This window comes from Semicossyphus pulcher, unplaced genomic scaffold (genome assembly GCF_022749685.1).
Source record: "Semicossyphus pulcher isolate SPU_LCO1_2020_fin unplaced genomic scaffold, fSemPul1.0.p SCAF_4, whole genome shotgun sequence".
NCBI classification, from domain to species: Eukaryota; Metazoa; Chordata; class Actinopteri; order Labriformes; family Labridae; genus Semicossyphus; species Semicossyphus pulcher.
The window spans coordinates 31,792,974-31,807,304 of NW_027211715.1; the positions used below are offsets into that span (position 1 = coordinate 31,792,974).

At 39.7% G+C, this 14,331-nt stretch overlaps 2 protein-coding genes across 2 annotated transcripts; one reads left to right on the forward strand and one right to left on the reverse strand.

The window, feature by feature from the left end:
• Positions 1 to 414: 414 nt before the first annotated feature.
• On the forward strand, positions 415 to 5,869 carry LOC138608020 (alanine aminotransferase 2-like). Its single transcript, XM_069680676.1, has 11 exons — positions 415 to 519; positions 972 to 1,065; positions 1,163 to 1,261; positions 1,362 to 1,495; positions 2,690 to 2,933; positions 3,010 to 3,089; positions 3,491 to 3,627; positions 4,002 to 4,176; positions 4,328 to 4,483; positions 5,522 to 5,634; positions 5,725 to 5,869. Exons 1-11 carry the CDS (start codon positions 415 to 417, stop codon positions 5,867 to 5,869), a joined length of 1,482 nt encoding a protein of 493 aa, XP_069536777.1.
• A 463-nt stretch (positions 5,870 to 6,332) lies between these two features.
• On the reverse strand, positions 6,333 to 13,353 carry LOC138608021 (methylcrotonoyl-CoA carboxylase beta chain, mitochondrial). The gene is made up of 12 exons (XM_069680677.1): positions 13,239 to 13,353; positions 11,833 to 12,070; positions 11,522 to 11,718; positions 11,161 to 11,339; positions 10,835 to 10,915; positions 9,824 to 10,002; positions 9,508 to 9,721; positions 9,115 to 9,206; positions 8,558 to 8,714; positions 8,313 to 8,435; positions 7,775 to 8,008; positions 6,333 to 7,675 (listed from the first exon to the last, which is right to left on the reverse strand). The coding sequence occupies exons 1-12, from the start codon at positions 13,351 to 13,353 to the stop codon at positions 7,589 to 7,591; spliced, it is 1,896 nt and encodes a 631-aa protein (XP_069536778.1). The 3' UTR covers positions 6,333 to 7,588.
• Positions 13,354 to 14,331: the final 978 nt, after the last annotated feature.

Sequence of the window (14,331 nt, forward strand, 5' to 3'; positions counted from 1 at the left end):
TATAAAATCATTATCTGCCGAGAGAGCATAAAACACCTGATTATCAAAGCTTTTTTTGGATCACGTCACATTTGAAAAACCATCAGGTGCAACAGTGGGTGACGATTTCACAACTTTATTGTGTTAACCGGTGACGTTTCAGACGTACAAAGTTCACCTCAGAGAGCACATTTTTGTTCTGATGTACAGCCCAAATAAGTTTGATGGATTACTCATAATGCAGGGAGCTGGGTCACTGAAAGAACAGTTAAATATTTACTCTTTGGGATGAGCTGTAAGAAGAGGTTTGCAGAAGGGTGCATTTGCATGTTATACAGCTTTGACAGTTGCTTCTGCAGCTTCTATCTGAACAAACTCCTCAGATTATAGTTTGAAGTGGAAATCTGAACAAAACCATTTCAGTAAAAAAGGACAATGAGTTCTCTGCAACATGTGAATCCCAGAGTGAAGGGGATCGGAGTCTCATCACACGGCGACCTGCAGAGTCTGGCTGCACAAATCACAGAAGAGATCACACAGGTAAGAACAAGTTATCTGTATTTATGTTTTAGCTGCACACTCAGCCTGTGGAAACTACAGAATTATCTGCACATTATCTGATTCTGAGTATTTTTGATTTGTGCAGTAATTGTTATTATGCTAAACTTTATTTTAGCACCTCTCATGCAAAAAAACCAACAACCTCACAATGCTCTATAATAAGTATAAATTCACGCGGTGCTTCAGATGTAAAGTAAAACCCACTTGGCAAAAAATAAGTATTTAAGTTAATAAAGAAGAAAAAAATTAAAAGAATATATACATTTGTGTCACATTTGATCAGTTAATTTATGCCTACTTTAATTTTTTATTTTTGGTACATTTAATAGCATGAATCGATTAATTTATTTGTTAATACCTTATATTAGAAGCTTCTGTCCCTCATGAGAACAGTCGTAATCCTTCCTGCATTGCCGTGTGTTCTCCAGCAGGGGGCGCTGAAGCCCTTCGAACAGGTCATTGATGTCAGCTCAGGCGATCTCCACAGAACTGGAATGAAACCCATCTCATTTGTTCGCCAGATGAGTCTTATGAATAATAATAACAATAAAAGTAAGAGTTTAAAAAATACTCTCTGTCTTCGTGTGAGTAAAATCTTTCCTATTTTCTCAGGTGTTGGCAGTCTGTTTGTACCCTCAGCTCCTGGAAGACAAAGGTCTGCCTCTGGATGTCAGGCGGAGGGCTCAGAAGCTCCTGGAGGTCTGCGAGGGAGAAAGTTTGGGTGAGAGATTTCTTCTTTTTTTTTTTTTACCATGTGTCTGGTGTCTGGTGTGTTTATTTAAAAAAGTACCGAAATAACATATCCAATGATTGATCGACAGGTTCCTACACAGTCTCCTCTGGCATGCCTCATGTCAGGCAAAGCATCGCTGAGTTCATCACCAGACGAGACGCTGGAGTCCCTTCATACGCCAAAGACATCTTCATTTCGTTTGGCTCTCAGGGGGCCCTCATGGTATAAATACACTGTCAGCAGTTATGTATCAACACTATTCATTGTCCAGTTTCCACTCTGAGGTAATATTACAGGTATAAGGAAATCCTGCTCTCCTAAATACAACGCTGTGACATTTTTTTTATAGTCTTAGAGTAACATAATGAGTGTTGTCATGCACAAAATATTTGGCTCCCACCAACTCTGGGTTTATATGGCTAATGAAAATTAATATTGCACCAGTATTACCGCTGCCATGCAGTCATGCAAACTGTTTGTTTACAACATGAAGAGCTGATCTTAAACATAACGCTACTAAACCCCTAATGATAATCTGTCTTAATCAAATAATGCTTAAGGCCTAATTCAGGATGTCCAAACAGGAAGTGCTGCACGTCTGTGTTTAGCTCACTGAAATTGACATGCTTTACGATATGGTTATTGTTTTAGTAGGCTACATTGTAAAGTAGCCTTCTGGCTTATTTTGGTATCTTAACAGTAATATTATGTCATGCTCTGTCCTTGAGAAATGTACTGAATAATTAAGGCTCTTGTCCAGTTGTCATAATACTAATTAATAATGTAACGCTGATAACTTGTATCATCAACCTGGGTTGCTCAGCGTTAACTAGAACTTTATATAGTTAAAAAAAGATACCTTCGGGATGTGGGTAAAGTAATATATACATTTAATGACCGCCCAGACCGTAGGAAAACAGAACACCCATCACAACTGTGAACAAATATCAATCCATCTTAATTATCAGTATCCCTTACAGGCAGAGAGCACCATGTCAAATAGTTACATTTCAGAATAAGAGGAACAGAATACCATGTAAATATTAATGTTTACCCTTCAATTAAATCATGTAAATTATCTTTATTACCTAAGAAAAGGAAATTAACATAAACCTTTACAAAACAAATATCATCTTACTTCCCTTACAATAATAAAGTTATGTGCATATTCACAGGCATACGTGTCAGTTCTTCAAAGAAAAGATTCAGGTCAGAAATTGAATCTTGCGTTAACTTAATTCAACAAAGATTTTATTGTTTTGCCTTGCATTTTGGATGTCTGTTGTTATAGCTACCGCTCTTTGAGTATCCTACTTTTTGCTTTGTTTGACAAAACACTTCAAAATTGTTTATAAATGTGATAGCTTATATAAATAAGTTCTTATCGTTATTTGTATATTGACTTTTTGTGTTCAGGTGATTGTGAAGCTGATATCCAGTGTGGAGGGGGAGCCTCAGACGGGCGTGTTGACCCCGACGCCCGGCCCCCACACCCTGCCCCCGCTACTAGACGAGGCCGGGGTGGCCCTAGTGCCGTACCAGCTGATGGAGGACCGAGGCTGGGCTGTAGACCTGAACGAGCTGCACAGAGCTTTGGATGCCGCAAGGGGGCGCTGCAACCCCAGAGCCATTTATATTAGCAACCCAGGGAACCCCACAGGTTAAAATAAACATACACTAGCATTTAAACCTGTTTAAACTTCCTGGCTGTAAACACCTTTTGTTTGTCCTCCCAGGTCATGTGCAGGATAGGAAGTCAATACAGGAAGTGATTCAGTTTGCAGCAGCAGAGAGACTTTTACTGTTGGTGGATGAGGTGACTTCAAACTGTAGCTTCAGACTGGCAGATTTTCTGTAGAAGCATATTGTTGCTAACTAGTAAAACGATCTGTATCACATTATGTGAAATGTTATTGTTCTAACAAGAAGTTTTTTGTTATTTCACATTATTATGGCATAACTTTGAATAAACGTGTCTTGTTTCATGTTATAAATTTGTTCATTTTTATTATATGATTAATCTGTATTTCTTAAGCATGAAAATATCTTGAAATAATGATAAAATATCATGTTTTTAGAATGAAAAACATCTTGTTAGAACAATAATCTTTTCAAGTTATAACAGGATACTGATTCTTTTTATTTGGCAGAAATATGCTTCCGTATTTAGCCAACATAGTCTATAATCATCTATAAATTCCTTACCTCTTGCTCCAGGTGTACCAGGACAGCGTGTACGGAGAGGGCAGAGAGTTTGCGTCCTATAAGAAAGTCCTGTTTGAGATGGGGAAAGAGTTCTCAGAGACAGTCGAGTTAGTCTCCTTTCACTCTCTGTCCAGCGCCTGCATGAGAGAGTGAGTTCTGTCTCGTATACTTGTAAACAGCAGTTGGTGTGCATGCATGTGAATCTTTATTTTTATGGTGCTGTCTGTTTGCTGACAGCATCATACAACAGGTGGCTGATTTTCTAGAGCCAGAAGTGACCATATTCAAACAAGACAGTGGAGCTGGAGAGGGGTTTGCAGCGAGTTAGCAGCTAATGCTAAGTCAGCAGGTGCACCTGTCACAAATTGCCCATAACGTTTTTTACATTTATAAAAAGTTGCATAATAGTGAAGAACAGGGAACAACAGTGTAGTTGCAGTTTGATGTACACGCACAGTATATTATATGTATTTGAATGATCTCAAACAAGCACAAACAGCTAAATGCCCTGTCTGTGTCGCAGGTGTGGTCTGAGAGCAGGATACATGGAGCTGGTCAACATTGACCCAGGGGTGAAGCATTACGTTGCTACTTTTATGGATACATATATCTGTGCTCCAGTCACAGGACAGCTTGCTCTGGACCTCATGATCAACCCACCAGCACCTGGAGACCCTTCCAATGACACATACGCACAGGTGAGACTTCTGCAGAGTCTCATTGGGCTTTTAATAGATTATTAAAGAGCATCAAGACACATTTTCTTGCTCCATTTGTTCAACAGGACACACAGTATGTTTCCGGATGTCTGACCTACTTACAATCATATCTCTGTTCTGTCTTCCGAAGGAGATTCTCCTCACTCGGACCACTTTGTCCCAGAATGCTCGGCGGGCTCAGAAGTTCCTGAATGATCTACCAGGGATGAGCTGTCAGCCAGCGATGGGGGGAATCTTCCTTTATCCCTGCCTGCATTTACCATCTGAGATCGTACAGCAGGCAGAGGTGGGACATTTACAAGAACCTGAATGTAGATTAAATTAGATTCAAAGTGTCATTGCACATTGCTGAATAAGAAATAGAGTTTAGCATCCAAAAAGGAGAGCAAAAAGCAGTCAGAAGTGTTCAAATCTAGAAATAAACAGTTAGGTAGATATGGATAGCTTAGATATAGACAAAATAAATGTATTTAACAACCAAAATATAATGAAAAATGTAAAAATAAGATATAGTACAAGTTAGAGTAATGAGCAAGCTAGCTGAGGTTAGCCAGTTATCTTTCTAAGCTACGCTGTGGGGCTCTGGGGCTCTGGGGTTGGTTGCTTCGAAACATTAGCTGCAAAAGTAATTTGCAAGACAGCAAGCTGACATTTTGCTACATTAGCTAGCTGTTGTCTGCTTTAGCAAGCAGGCTAGCATTAGTTAGCAAAACCAAACTAAGGTCCCTCCATAAATCCAATGCCCGCAGATGTTGAACCTAGTTTTCTCACGTTGATCCGTTTGACCAGACAGGCCTCGTTAGATGCAAACTTTTTCTGGTTTTGTTTTTTAGGTAGCTGTCTTTGTTGATGTTACCTTGTGTTGCACACTCATAGCGTGACAAGGCACTTTGGAGCACGCTTAAATGTCAAATCGTTTGAATTTTTCAGGCAAAACCACACCATCTCTTTAACAAAGAAATTATAGTGACTATAAAAGCTAGCACCTTTAAAATAATAATCCCAAAGATTTTCATTTAAATAAATGTCTTTTATAATAGATGTATAATGTTAAGTTACTATCTATCACCGAATGAGCTAACACAATGGTGACTGAGTCTATGGCCCACTGTTGAAAGCCATTGCACTTCAAAAATAAATGAAAAATCCAAAAGCAAAAGTAAACTGTCTGGATATCTGGGAAATGTGTTCCTGCAAATACCGTTTATCGCCGTAGGTGCCGCCAAAGAGAACGAAACTGAGATCTTCAAGATTACAACTTAAAGTCAACCTGTCAGTTTCCTCAGTAATAAGGCGCTGAAAACATTCACCTCTCTGTTTTTAGATATCACAGGTGGAGGCAGACGTTCTGTACTGTCAGAGGCTGCTGGAGGAAGAAGGTGTGTTCGTAGGAGCAGGAAGTCAGAATGGTGAAACCGGTGGGAAACACCATCTGAGGTGAGCCGTGTTGAGTTTGACAAATTTGTCAGTTATTTGTATATTTTCACAAAAAGTGACTGAATCTTGTTGTTTGTTTTTCTCTCTGAGGTTGTGTGTCCTTGTTCCTCCTGACACCCTGCAGGAGGTTCTGGATCGACTCGGGTCATTTCACCTTCATCTCTTGGACTCACTTTCTCACGCTGACAGAGGTGTGAAGGACACAGATGTGAGGTCAAATACCAAGACATCATGAAGCTATGGGAACTTTTTGTTTGACTAATCCATCCTGGTTATTGTTTTACTATTGTCATAATTTTAACTTTTAATTTTAAATGTGTATATTAAACATAATACTCAGTTTATCTCTGGGAAAGTTTCAGCTGAAATTGACTGAAAGGCCCAGGATAATAAGAGTGGCCAGTTCTTTCAATAATCAATATATGATATGAACAATATAGTACAATATGATTCACAATACTAAAAGTATTAATGCTCAGAATGAAGTATTTACTATGTTACATTTTTAAAAACATGTTGATCGAGCTTCATCCTGAAAACAGAAGCAAATGATCAACATGTTCTTCTGTGAAAACATTGTAATCCCTGTAAAGCCAATAAAAACAACACGCTGGATTTAGCTTGATTTTAGAAATGTATTTACAGTATTCTTTTTACAAATAAGTAAAATACATTACAACCATTAATTTACATTTGCTGTTACACAATAGGATTTGTTACAATTAGGTTTTTTTGTCGTAAATGACTGTGAAATACACGGTTACAGAAAAAACATCTGTGCTAGATGTTAAGGCTCCAGTGCATTAAAAAAACAGTAAGGAAGACCCCTCCTAAATTGGTTTAAGGCTAAAACAGACCACTGAGCGGCTGTATGCAACACACAGATACCCAGATGACAACAGACTTTATCTATTTATCTACATTATAAGTTACCATCAAAATAACTCTAACAGTAATATGCTACGATAATGAGTCCTTCACAAGTATTGCTGCATTTGGTGGCTTTCTGTCTGTAAAGTAGTAGTGTAGCTTAATGTACTTGAAATATGATGACCGAAACTTAGAGGCACTTTTGCAGGATTAACCAGGAACTGTCTCTGGAGTTTGTGGACTCGATGCCTGAACATAACTGTGAGACAGACTGTGTTTATTCCACTTACAGCACACAGGTTATCATGGAAGTAACCCTTTTTGATGATGCACCATCATGAAAGTGTTGTGTGCAAAAACAGTACATAAAATTAATCATACGTGTACAGAATAGCCACAATAATTTTCTGTTCATCATTCGCTATGAACTGCTTCCAGTGCAAGAGGAAAGGTGCATCACGTGGGTCCAAACTTGCACTTCCATTTCAGGATGCTGGCTTTGGTCTTTTTTGAGTTTTGTTACAATTGGACATGAGAAACCTAATTATTCATATCCCTGTATACATTATTCAAACAATTCCCATGTTTCTGTTCATCTGTGTGCACTTTTTGTCTGTATCTCATCATCTCAGTGGCTATGAATTTTCAGAAACCTGGATAAGGTGTTTCAGTGCCATGGTGTCCTAGTTTCAACACTCTTCATCCAGGTTTCTGATATCAGGATATAGTGTTAACATGCTCAGTGCACCTGACCAGAACCAGAAACCATGAATGCATGTTATCCCAGTCTATATTTGGCAACTCAATAATATTTAGGAGGTTTGATCCATGCCAGCCGCTTTACCCTATGTGAGATTGGCAGTAGATTCATCTCTGTACCACCTGTAGATATTTCAGTGTAGTGTGCAAAAGGACACATTGGCGTTCAGTCCATCCACCTATCATTACCTTCAATAACTGGTCATTACAGGGCAGGATTGGTGTGAATCCTCCTGGCACATTTTGGTGAGAGTCAACCAGACTGACTCAAGAACAGCAGTTTGATTGCAGTGATGTAGTAGTGTCCAGAGGAAGTGAGGATCCTCTACATCCGGAGAAGTGCTGACTGCAGTTTCTCTGTGGAGAGCTGATACTGCTGCTGTTTGATGATGTCCAGACAGTCAGCGAGAACCTGCAGACACAAAAACGTTAAGGAGCAGTCTTGTGTCTGTGTTCTTATGTCTACTCTAAAAAGTCTGCCCCGACGCCATTAGACAAAATGCTATTTTACCTTCCTGGTGTCCTGAGGCAGAATGACTCCATCGTCCCAGAGCCTGCCGGAGGAGAAGAATGCTGAGCTCTCCTCCTCTAATCTCTTATTCAACTTGTCCTCCTGTTTCTTCTGCTCCTCCTCCTGCTGCTCAGCGTCAGGAGGAAGCAGAGAGCCGGAGTGACCAGGAGCCGTCATCGACACTCTAGCGTTGGGCCACAGGAACAGGAAGTTAGGATCAAAGGCCCGCCCACACTAGAGACAAATGAAAAATGAGGTCAAAATATCGCCATTAAAGCCTGTATCCTTAATAGAGCCAAGTATTATGTCAGCCTTAAATCAACCTATAACCTTCTATGAATCCATCAAAAACATTCAATGACATTCTTGTTTTTGCAGCGGTCAAAATAAATAAAACTATACATCTGTCATAAATTTCATATTACTAATCTTTGCAGTGAGGGTCATGCATCCTCTAAATTCTAGCTCTGTAAAAACACAACTTTTTTTGGCGGAGAGTTTATCACATAACTTCAGAAATGCTTCATGACTCTCTCACCATGGCGTAGCTGTCAGCACCGTGGCAACCACCAATCACCACCGTGATTTTGGGGACGGAGGCACACGCGACGGCTGACATCATCGAACCCTGAGCCTTCAGACGGTTAGTGTTCTTCTCCGCCTGAAAGAGAGAGTGACAGAAAACTCAGATATGCAAAATAAAAACAAATACACATCCTGCCTTTCAGGTTTCATGTTTCGCCCTTGAGTGTAAGTTTATGATGTTTAACCAGCAGTGAATACCTGTGTTGTGGAGAGAGTCAGAGCTGCTGTAGGCGCTGTGTTCTGGAGGAAGAGGAGCGGCACGTCTCTCTGGTCACACAACTGGACAAAATGGCTTCCTTTCAGTGCTGCCTCGTACGACAGCTCTCCATTGTTGGCTACGATTCCCACCAGGTTGCTAACAGGATACACAGACACAGACGTGAAAAACAGCACTCACCAAATGCAATACCAATTAATAAAGGATCCAATCCAAAGTGTGTTGACTGACTGAGTTTGTGAGGGAGGTGTTTTAAACCCATTTTCAGATTAAAGAAGTAGACTAGTAGAGATCTTATATCTGCACCCCCAAAATCACAGACAGTACTTTCTTTGTGTTTGACTAAAAGAGTCTCTCACTGACTGAATAAATATAAAATACCAGAGGAGAGACTTTAATTCAATTGTGCTGAAATGTTGCAATTATCATCGGACATCACTAAAGACTTACATTTTCCATTTGTTGTTAGAAACACAAGTTATTCCTGCCCTCTTAATCTAAATCTGTGTGTGTGTGTGTGTGTGTGTGTGTGTTTTACCCATGTATCTTTCCAAAGCCAGTGAGGAGCGTGGTCCCAAAGCGAGCTTTGAACTCCTGGAAGCGGCTCCCGTCAGTCAGTCGGCTGACTACCTGGACACACAAACACAAACAACCAACAGCATGTTATTAATTCTGGATTTTATTGAGACAGTAACATGGCAGCGATAACATGGATTTGACACGGTTTAGGGAGCCACTAAGTCTACAGACAGGGTTCAAACAGCTTTTAAAGAGTACATTTAAAGCACTTTTAAGGCATTTTCAACCAAAATATTAGCTAGCAACCAAGGATTTAATGAATCAAGTATATTCCTAACCTTAAAAACATAACGGTTTAAGACTTTGTACAAACAGAGCAGAAAGCATGTGATTGTATTTCAGCACACTGTACCATTTTGACATCCAGGGTGTAGTTATAGCTTCTTGGAGCGAGCCCAAGGAGCTCCTCTGAACTGTACAGAGGCTCCTCATTCTTCCTCTTTGTCACCTCCTCATCCTCCTCCTCTTCCTCGGGCAGTTGGAAGTTGAGGGTGGATATGATGTTTCTGGTGTGATCGTACGCCTCTTTCTCTTCCCAGGCGAAATGGTCCACACAGCCGCTCACTCTGAAGCCAGGAGAGAAATAGACAGATTAAATGATGTGGATTTATTCATACGGTTGTTTCTTTTATACTAGTGTTTTTGACTGGTTTGATTTATGAACCTACTCAGCATGGAGTCTGGCTCCTCCCAAGTTTTCTGGTGTTACTTCCTCTCCCGTGGCAGCCTTGACAAGTGGCGGTCCCCCCAAGAATATGGTCCCTATCCGGTGCACCATCACTGTCTCTTCTGCCATTGTGGGGATGTAAGCTCCACCCGCCGTGCATGACCCGCATACTACCGCCACCTTCAGGATTATTCATTGTTTTAACATCAAAACAGCAGCTTGAGATCTGTTACTATTAAATTTGAATGGCATTTAAGTTTCTATATTCCTAGTCCTCAGACAAAAAGGCTAAAGTTATATGTTAATTCTATTTAAAGAAGGTCGAAGGCAGGAAACGCCATTTAAAGGACTGTTTGCTGATTTTGAATCTCATCTCTGTCTGTCGGTGTTGCCGATGTTCTCTGAGCGTCTCTCTGGAGCCCTTTTTACATTGCATTTCCGCTTTAGCACCGTAATGAAGCTCAGCAGATATGCCGCCTTTGCCATTTTACATTGGACCAAGCAACCCCCGGCATGAAGCTGCCCCAGTGTGTCTTTATATAGTGTGCCGGAATTCAGAAGCAAAACATGCACGAGGTGTAAACAAACTGAGTGATATACAGCGCTGTTTCGCCCTGCCAGCTCTGATGTTGCCGTTTTGCCTCTGTTACTCCCTCCAATGTTGGCTCAGAGGCGGAACAACTTCGCCCCACTATTCAGTCTGTGCGTTTTAGACGAGGCGTAACAGAGGTGTAACAATCCCGCCGTGAACTGGCAGTGTAAAAGGTGCATGCATCTTGATGGCCGGAAAACTTCCGGAACTACTACTTCTATGAACAGTGAAAATGCCATTGCAAAGGATGATGTCAAGGATACCTTTTACAGTGTATTGACTGACTGGATGTTCAGCCATACATGGCCCCAGGAATAGCATGTCAGATGTGACATCTGTTTAATAGATATACCAACAAATTAATTCATTTTTTTATCCTGTCCTGTTAAAGCAAGATTGTATTGCTTTATATTTCTTTACCTGTGGGATCTTCAAGGCGGACATGATGGCTTCATTGTAGAACGTCCTTCCTCCCTGGTTCTTATCAGGAAAGATCTCTGACTGGATATTTATAGACACACAGAGAAAATAAGGGATTAAAAGAGTCGGCAGTAAAATTCAGTTTACATTCAGATCTCCTGCAAAGACACTCCATTAACCACATGTGCACACTAATGTTGTTTTCTTTTTTAAAAAAGGGTTTCCAAACATAACAAAAGTTATTCTGAGAAAAAGTATTACTGTAGAGGCAAGCAAGCATTTAGATAGATGTGTGATTGTGTGTGTGTGTGTGTGTGCATGTTTACCTGCAGTGGTAGAAAAGCTCCTCCAGAGTCGACCAGGTAAACGCAAGGCAGGCGATTCTGAATTGCTATTTCCTGTGCACGTAGCTGCTTCTTCACTGTGATTGGATACGCTGTGCCGCCTTTCACTGTGGCATCGTTGGCTATAAAGACACACCACAGACCGTTGATCCTGCCAATGCCTGGATTAACACAACCACATACAAACAGTAAACAGTCAGTGGTGTATATGTGCGTCCCACTTGCATTGTCAGTGGAAAGAAAACTGTTTAAATCAGGTGCACTTAGCTGTAGTCAATCTAATCAGATTATACAGTCTATGGTTTGTACCAATGATACAGGGTTGCAGGAAGTGGTTTCTGACCAGTTAGGCAGCCGGCTGATGGGATGTCCCCGTACGGCAGGCCGAGACCTGCGAATCGTGACAGCTCCAGGAAGTCCTCGTCATCCAGCAGGAGCCTTAAACGATCCCTGACCAGCAACTTCTTATTTCTCTGAGTGTGTCTGGCGATGGCGTTTTCCCCTCCACCTTTCCTTACCTTATCACTCAACTCCATGTATCTTACAGAGAGAGACAATGACGAGCACACATTTATACATGTGTAACAGGAAACACTGCAGTTACATAGAGCTGATCAGAGCTGAACACTGCAAAATGACTAGAGCAGGACTTACTTCTTATGGCAGGCGTTGCTGTTTCGGAGGTTAGCTTCATACACATGTCGCAGGATGGGCTTGAGGGGCTGCTCCAGCACTGGAAAGGCACTGCGCAGAGCTTTCCTCTTACGGGCTGCAGAGCTCATGCAGCGGATTGAACACTGCAAACGCTGCTCAGCCAGCCTGCAACACAAGATGCACACAGCATATGAAACACAGATTGGAATCCAGTTTTTCCATTTAATGCCATTTTTTTCTTCAAATACGAGGAATATATGTTTTACTTCATACTTATTTTACTCCATGGTAATTCTAAGCTTAATCCAAAAGGCAACTGGACTTGGTTGAACTTCTAGAAGACGTTTCATCTCTCACCCGAAAGGCTTCTCAAGTTCTAAACTGACTGGTTGACAGAGCTAGAAATATAAGCCTCGCTTTTCGGATGACAGGTGAAACATCTTCAAGAACTTCAACCAAGCCCAGTTGGCTTTTGAATTAAGCTTAGAACTGTTATAGTTACTAATTTATGAGATGTTATTGTATATTCAAAAACATGCAATCAGCTTTTAAAATATGATGTATTATTATAACTTAAACTAACTAACAGTTATTAGTAAGTTATAATATAAGTGGGTTATACTTTAACAATAGCATAACCTAATGTTGTACCTGCAATACTTTGAGTACATTTTGTTTTTGTTTGTTTCAATGCAAGACGTTGACTTATTTCCTAATAGAAAAGTGTTTTTCATGTGTATTTGTACTTAAGTAAAAGATGTGCTTAAGAAATTCTCCCTTAATAAAAGCACAATAAAATATACTGTCTATTGCTGACCTGTTCTAGACAGTAACAGCTGTTAGATATAATTTGCATCTCACAGGTACCTGTTAGACCTTGAATGCAACCAAAGCTATTTATCTTTGTCCCCACTAAGATACTAACCTCGTTTAGCTGCAACTTGTTTCACGTGACATTTATAACTCCTTAAAGTTAAAATCCAGGTAGAAAGGAATATCCAAAACAAATGTAGGTTATGCAGGCTAGAAGCTGGCTATATGTTACATGGTTAGGGTTCGAAAACAATTAATCTACATACATATTTTGCTTATATTTGACCTTTTTTAACACCTGAATCTCAACATATGTATGATGATAGTTAAATATCGTGGTAGTACCGTATGGACATTTTTATGCTAGAAAAATCGTAAAATTAACGGTTTCTTCTTGCATAGAAAATGTATGCCAAAGGTCGTACAGAAATTGAGTGCACTTCAAGTGCTACATAAATGTAAGGATTTATGGTCTCTCACCTTGCCATGTGACGGTACATGTCTGTCTGTGCCTGCTGCTACACACCAAACTACAAGTTTAAAATTTCTGCTAAAAATGAGCGTAAACACAGCTCCGTTTAAGTTAAACCCACCTATACTAGCAACCCTGAAGTAGCTCAATTCTTCTTCGTCTGTATTTTGTTTGTATTCGGTTTGAGAGCTGTGCAGCACTCTAGCGCCCCCTGCAGTGCGGAAGGTAAACTGCATATTGGCACACTATTTTAGGTACTTCGTGCTCTTTTACTTCACCACAACTCAGAGGGGAACAATGTGGTTTTCACTAGATTACAATTATCTGACAGCTGCAGTCACCAATTAATTTACAACGTAAGGTACAAAACAAGATACTATTTTGATAACTCTTCAATTATTCATTACATTTTTTTTTTTTTTTTTTTTTTTTTACATTTAATCATTCTGACCTCTCAAATTCACAGGGTCTCTTTATATTAGATTTAAACAAACACTTTGACACTTTAGCTAAATTCAGCCGATAATACTTACAGTATTTACTTATACAAAAGTAACATTTCAATCCAGTCATCCATCCATCCATCCATCCATCTATCTAGCTATCAGAGCTGTAATGACAAATCCTGGCCACTAGAGGGAACTGTTCATTCACTAATTAATCAGTTTTGATCCTGTGTAAAGATTGTTTACAGTGTATTATTGCAGTAAGAATTTAAAACATGTGCAACATAAAACACAAAACTGGCTAATAAATAATGTATGGCAGGTAAATAGATTTGAGATAATTTAGCCTTGGAAGTGAATTTATACTACACTATTTAATTTGACAAATTTATTGATTCAACTTGCTTTTTGTAGAGTTTACTGCATTACTGGTCAAGCTGCAGTTCAGTTCAAGATGGCAAAAAACATGACTCTCAGATCTGACACAAAGTCAGTTACTATCAGAGGTCTTACTGTTTACAGATTCAAACATCCTCAATTAGTTGATCTTAATGATTTTACTCTATGATATGTTTGACAAGAGAAATTGATTGAACTTGATAAAAAATGTAGACAATCTAAATATAAAAAACTTATTTTGCTCTCCTCTCTTCTATGGCAGCTCTATTGTTCTTTAGCAGGTAGGTTAATATGTATTTAATAATTAAATACAACTTAATAATAAATAAGACACAAGATAAGATAAGACTTTATTGATCCCTATTGGGG

What these genes read in the sequence shown, in the direction of transcription:
- LOC138608020 (XM_069680676.1), top strand. Translation starts at nt 415, where the DNA reads ATGAGTTCTCTGCAACATGTGAATCCCAGAGTGAAGGGGATCGGAGTC. An exon ending in GCTCTCAGGGGGCCCTCATG is followed by an intron (nt 1,496 to 2,689) that starts GTATAAATACAC and finishes TTTTGTGTTCAG; the next exon opens with GTGATTGTGAAGCTGATATC. An exon ending in CCAATGACACATACGCACAG is followed by an intron (nt 4,177 to 4,327) that starts GTGAGACTTCTG and finishes TGTCTTCCGAAG; the next exon opens with GAGATTCTCCTCACTCGGAC.
- LOC138608021 (XM_069680677.1), bottom strand. Translation starts at nt 13,353, where the DNA reads ATGCAGTTTACCTTCCGCACTGCAGGGGGCGCTAGAGTGCTGCACAGC. An exon ending in AGCAACGCCTGCCATAAGAA is followed by an intron (nt 11,719 to 11,832) that starts GTAAGTCCTGCT and finishes TCTCTCTGTAAG; the next exon opens with ATACATGGAGTTGAGTGATA. An exon ending in GGCTTTGGAAAGATACATGG is followed by an intron (nt 8,715 to 9,114) that starts GTAAAACACACA and finishes GTATCCTGTTAG; the next exon opens with CAACCTGGTGGGAATCGTAG.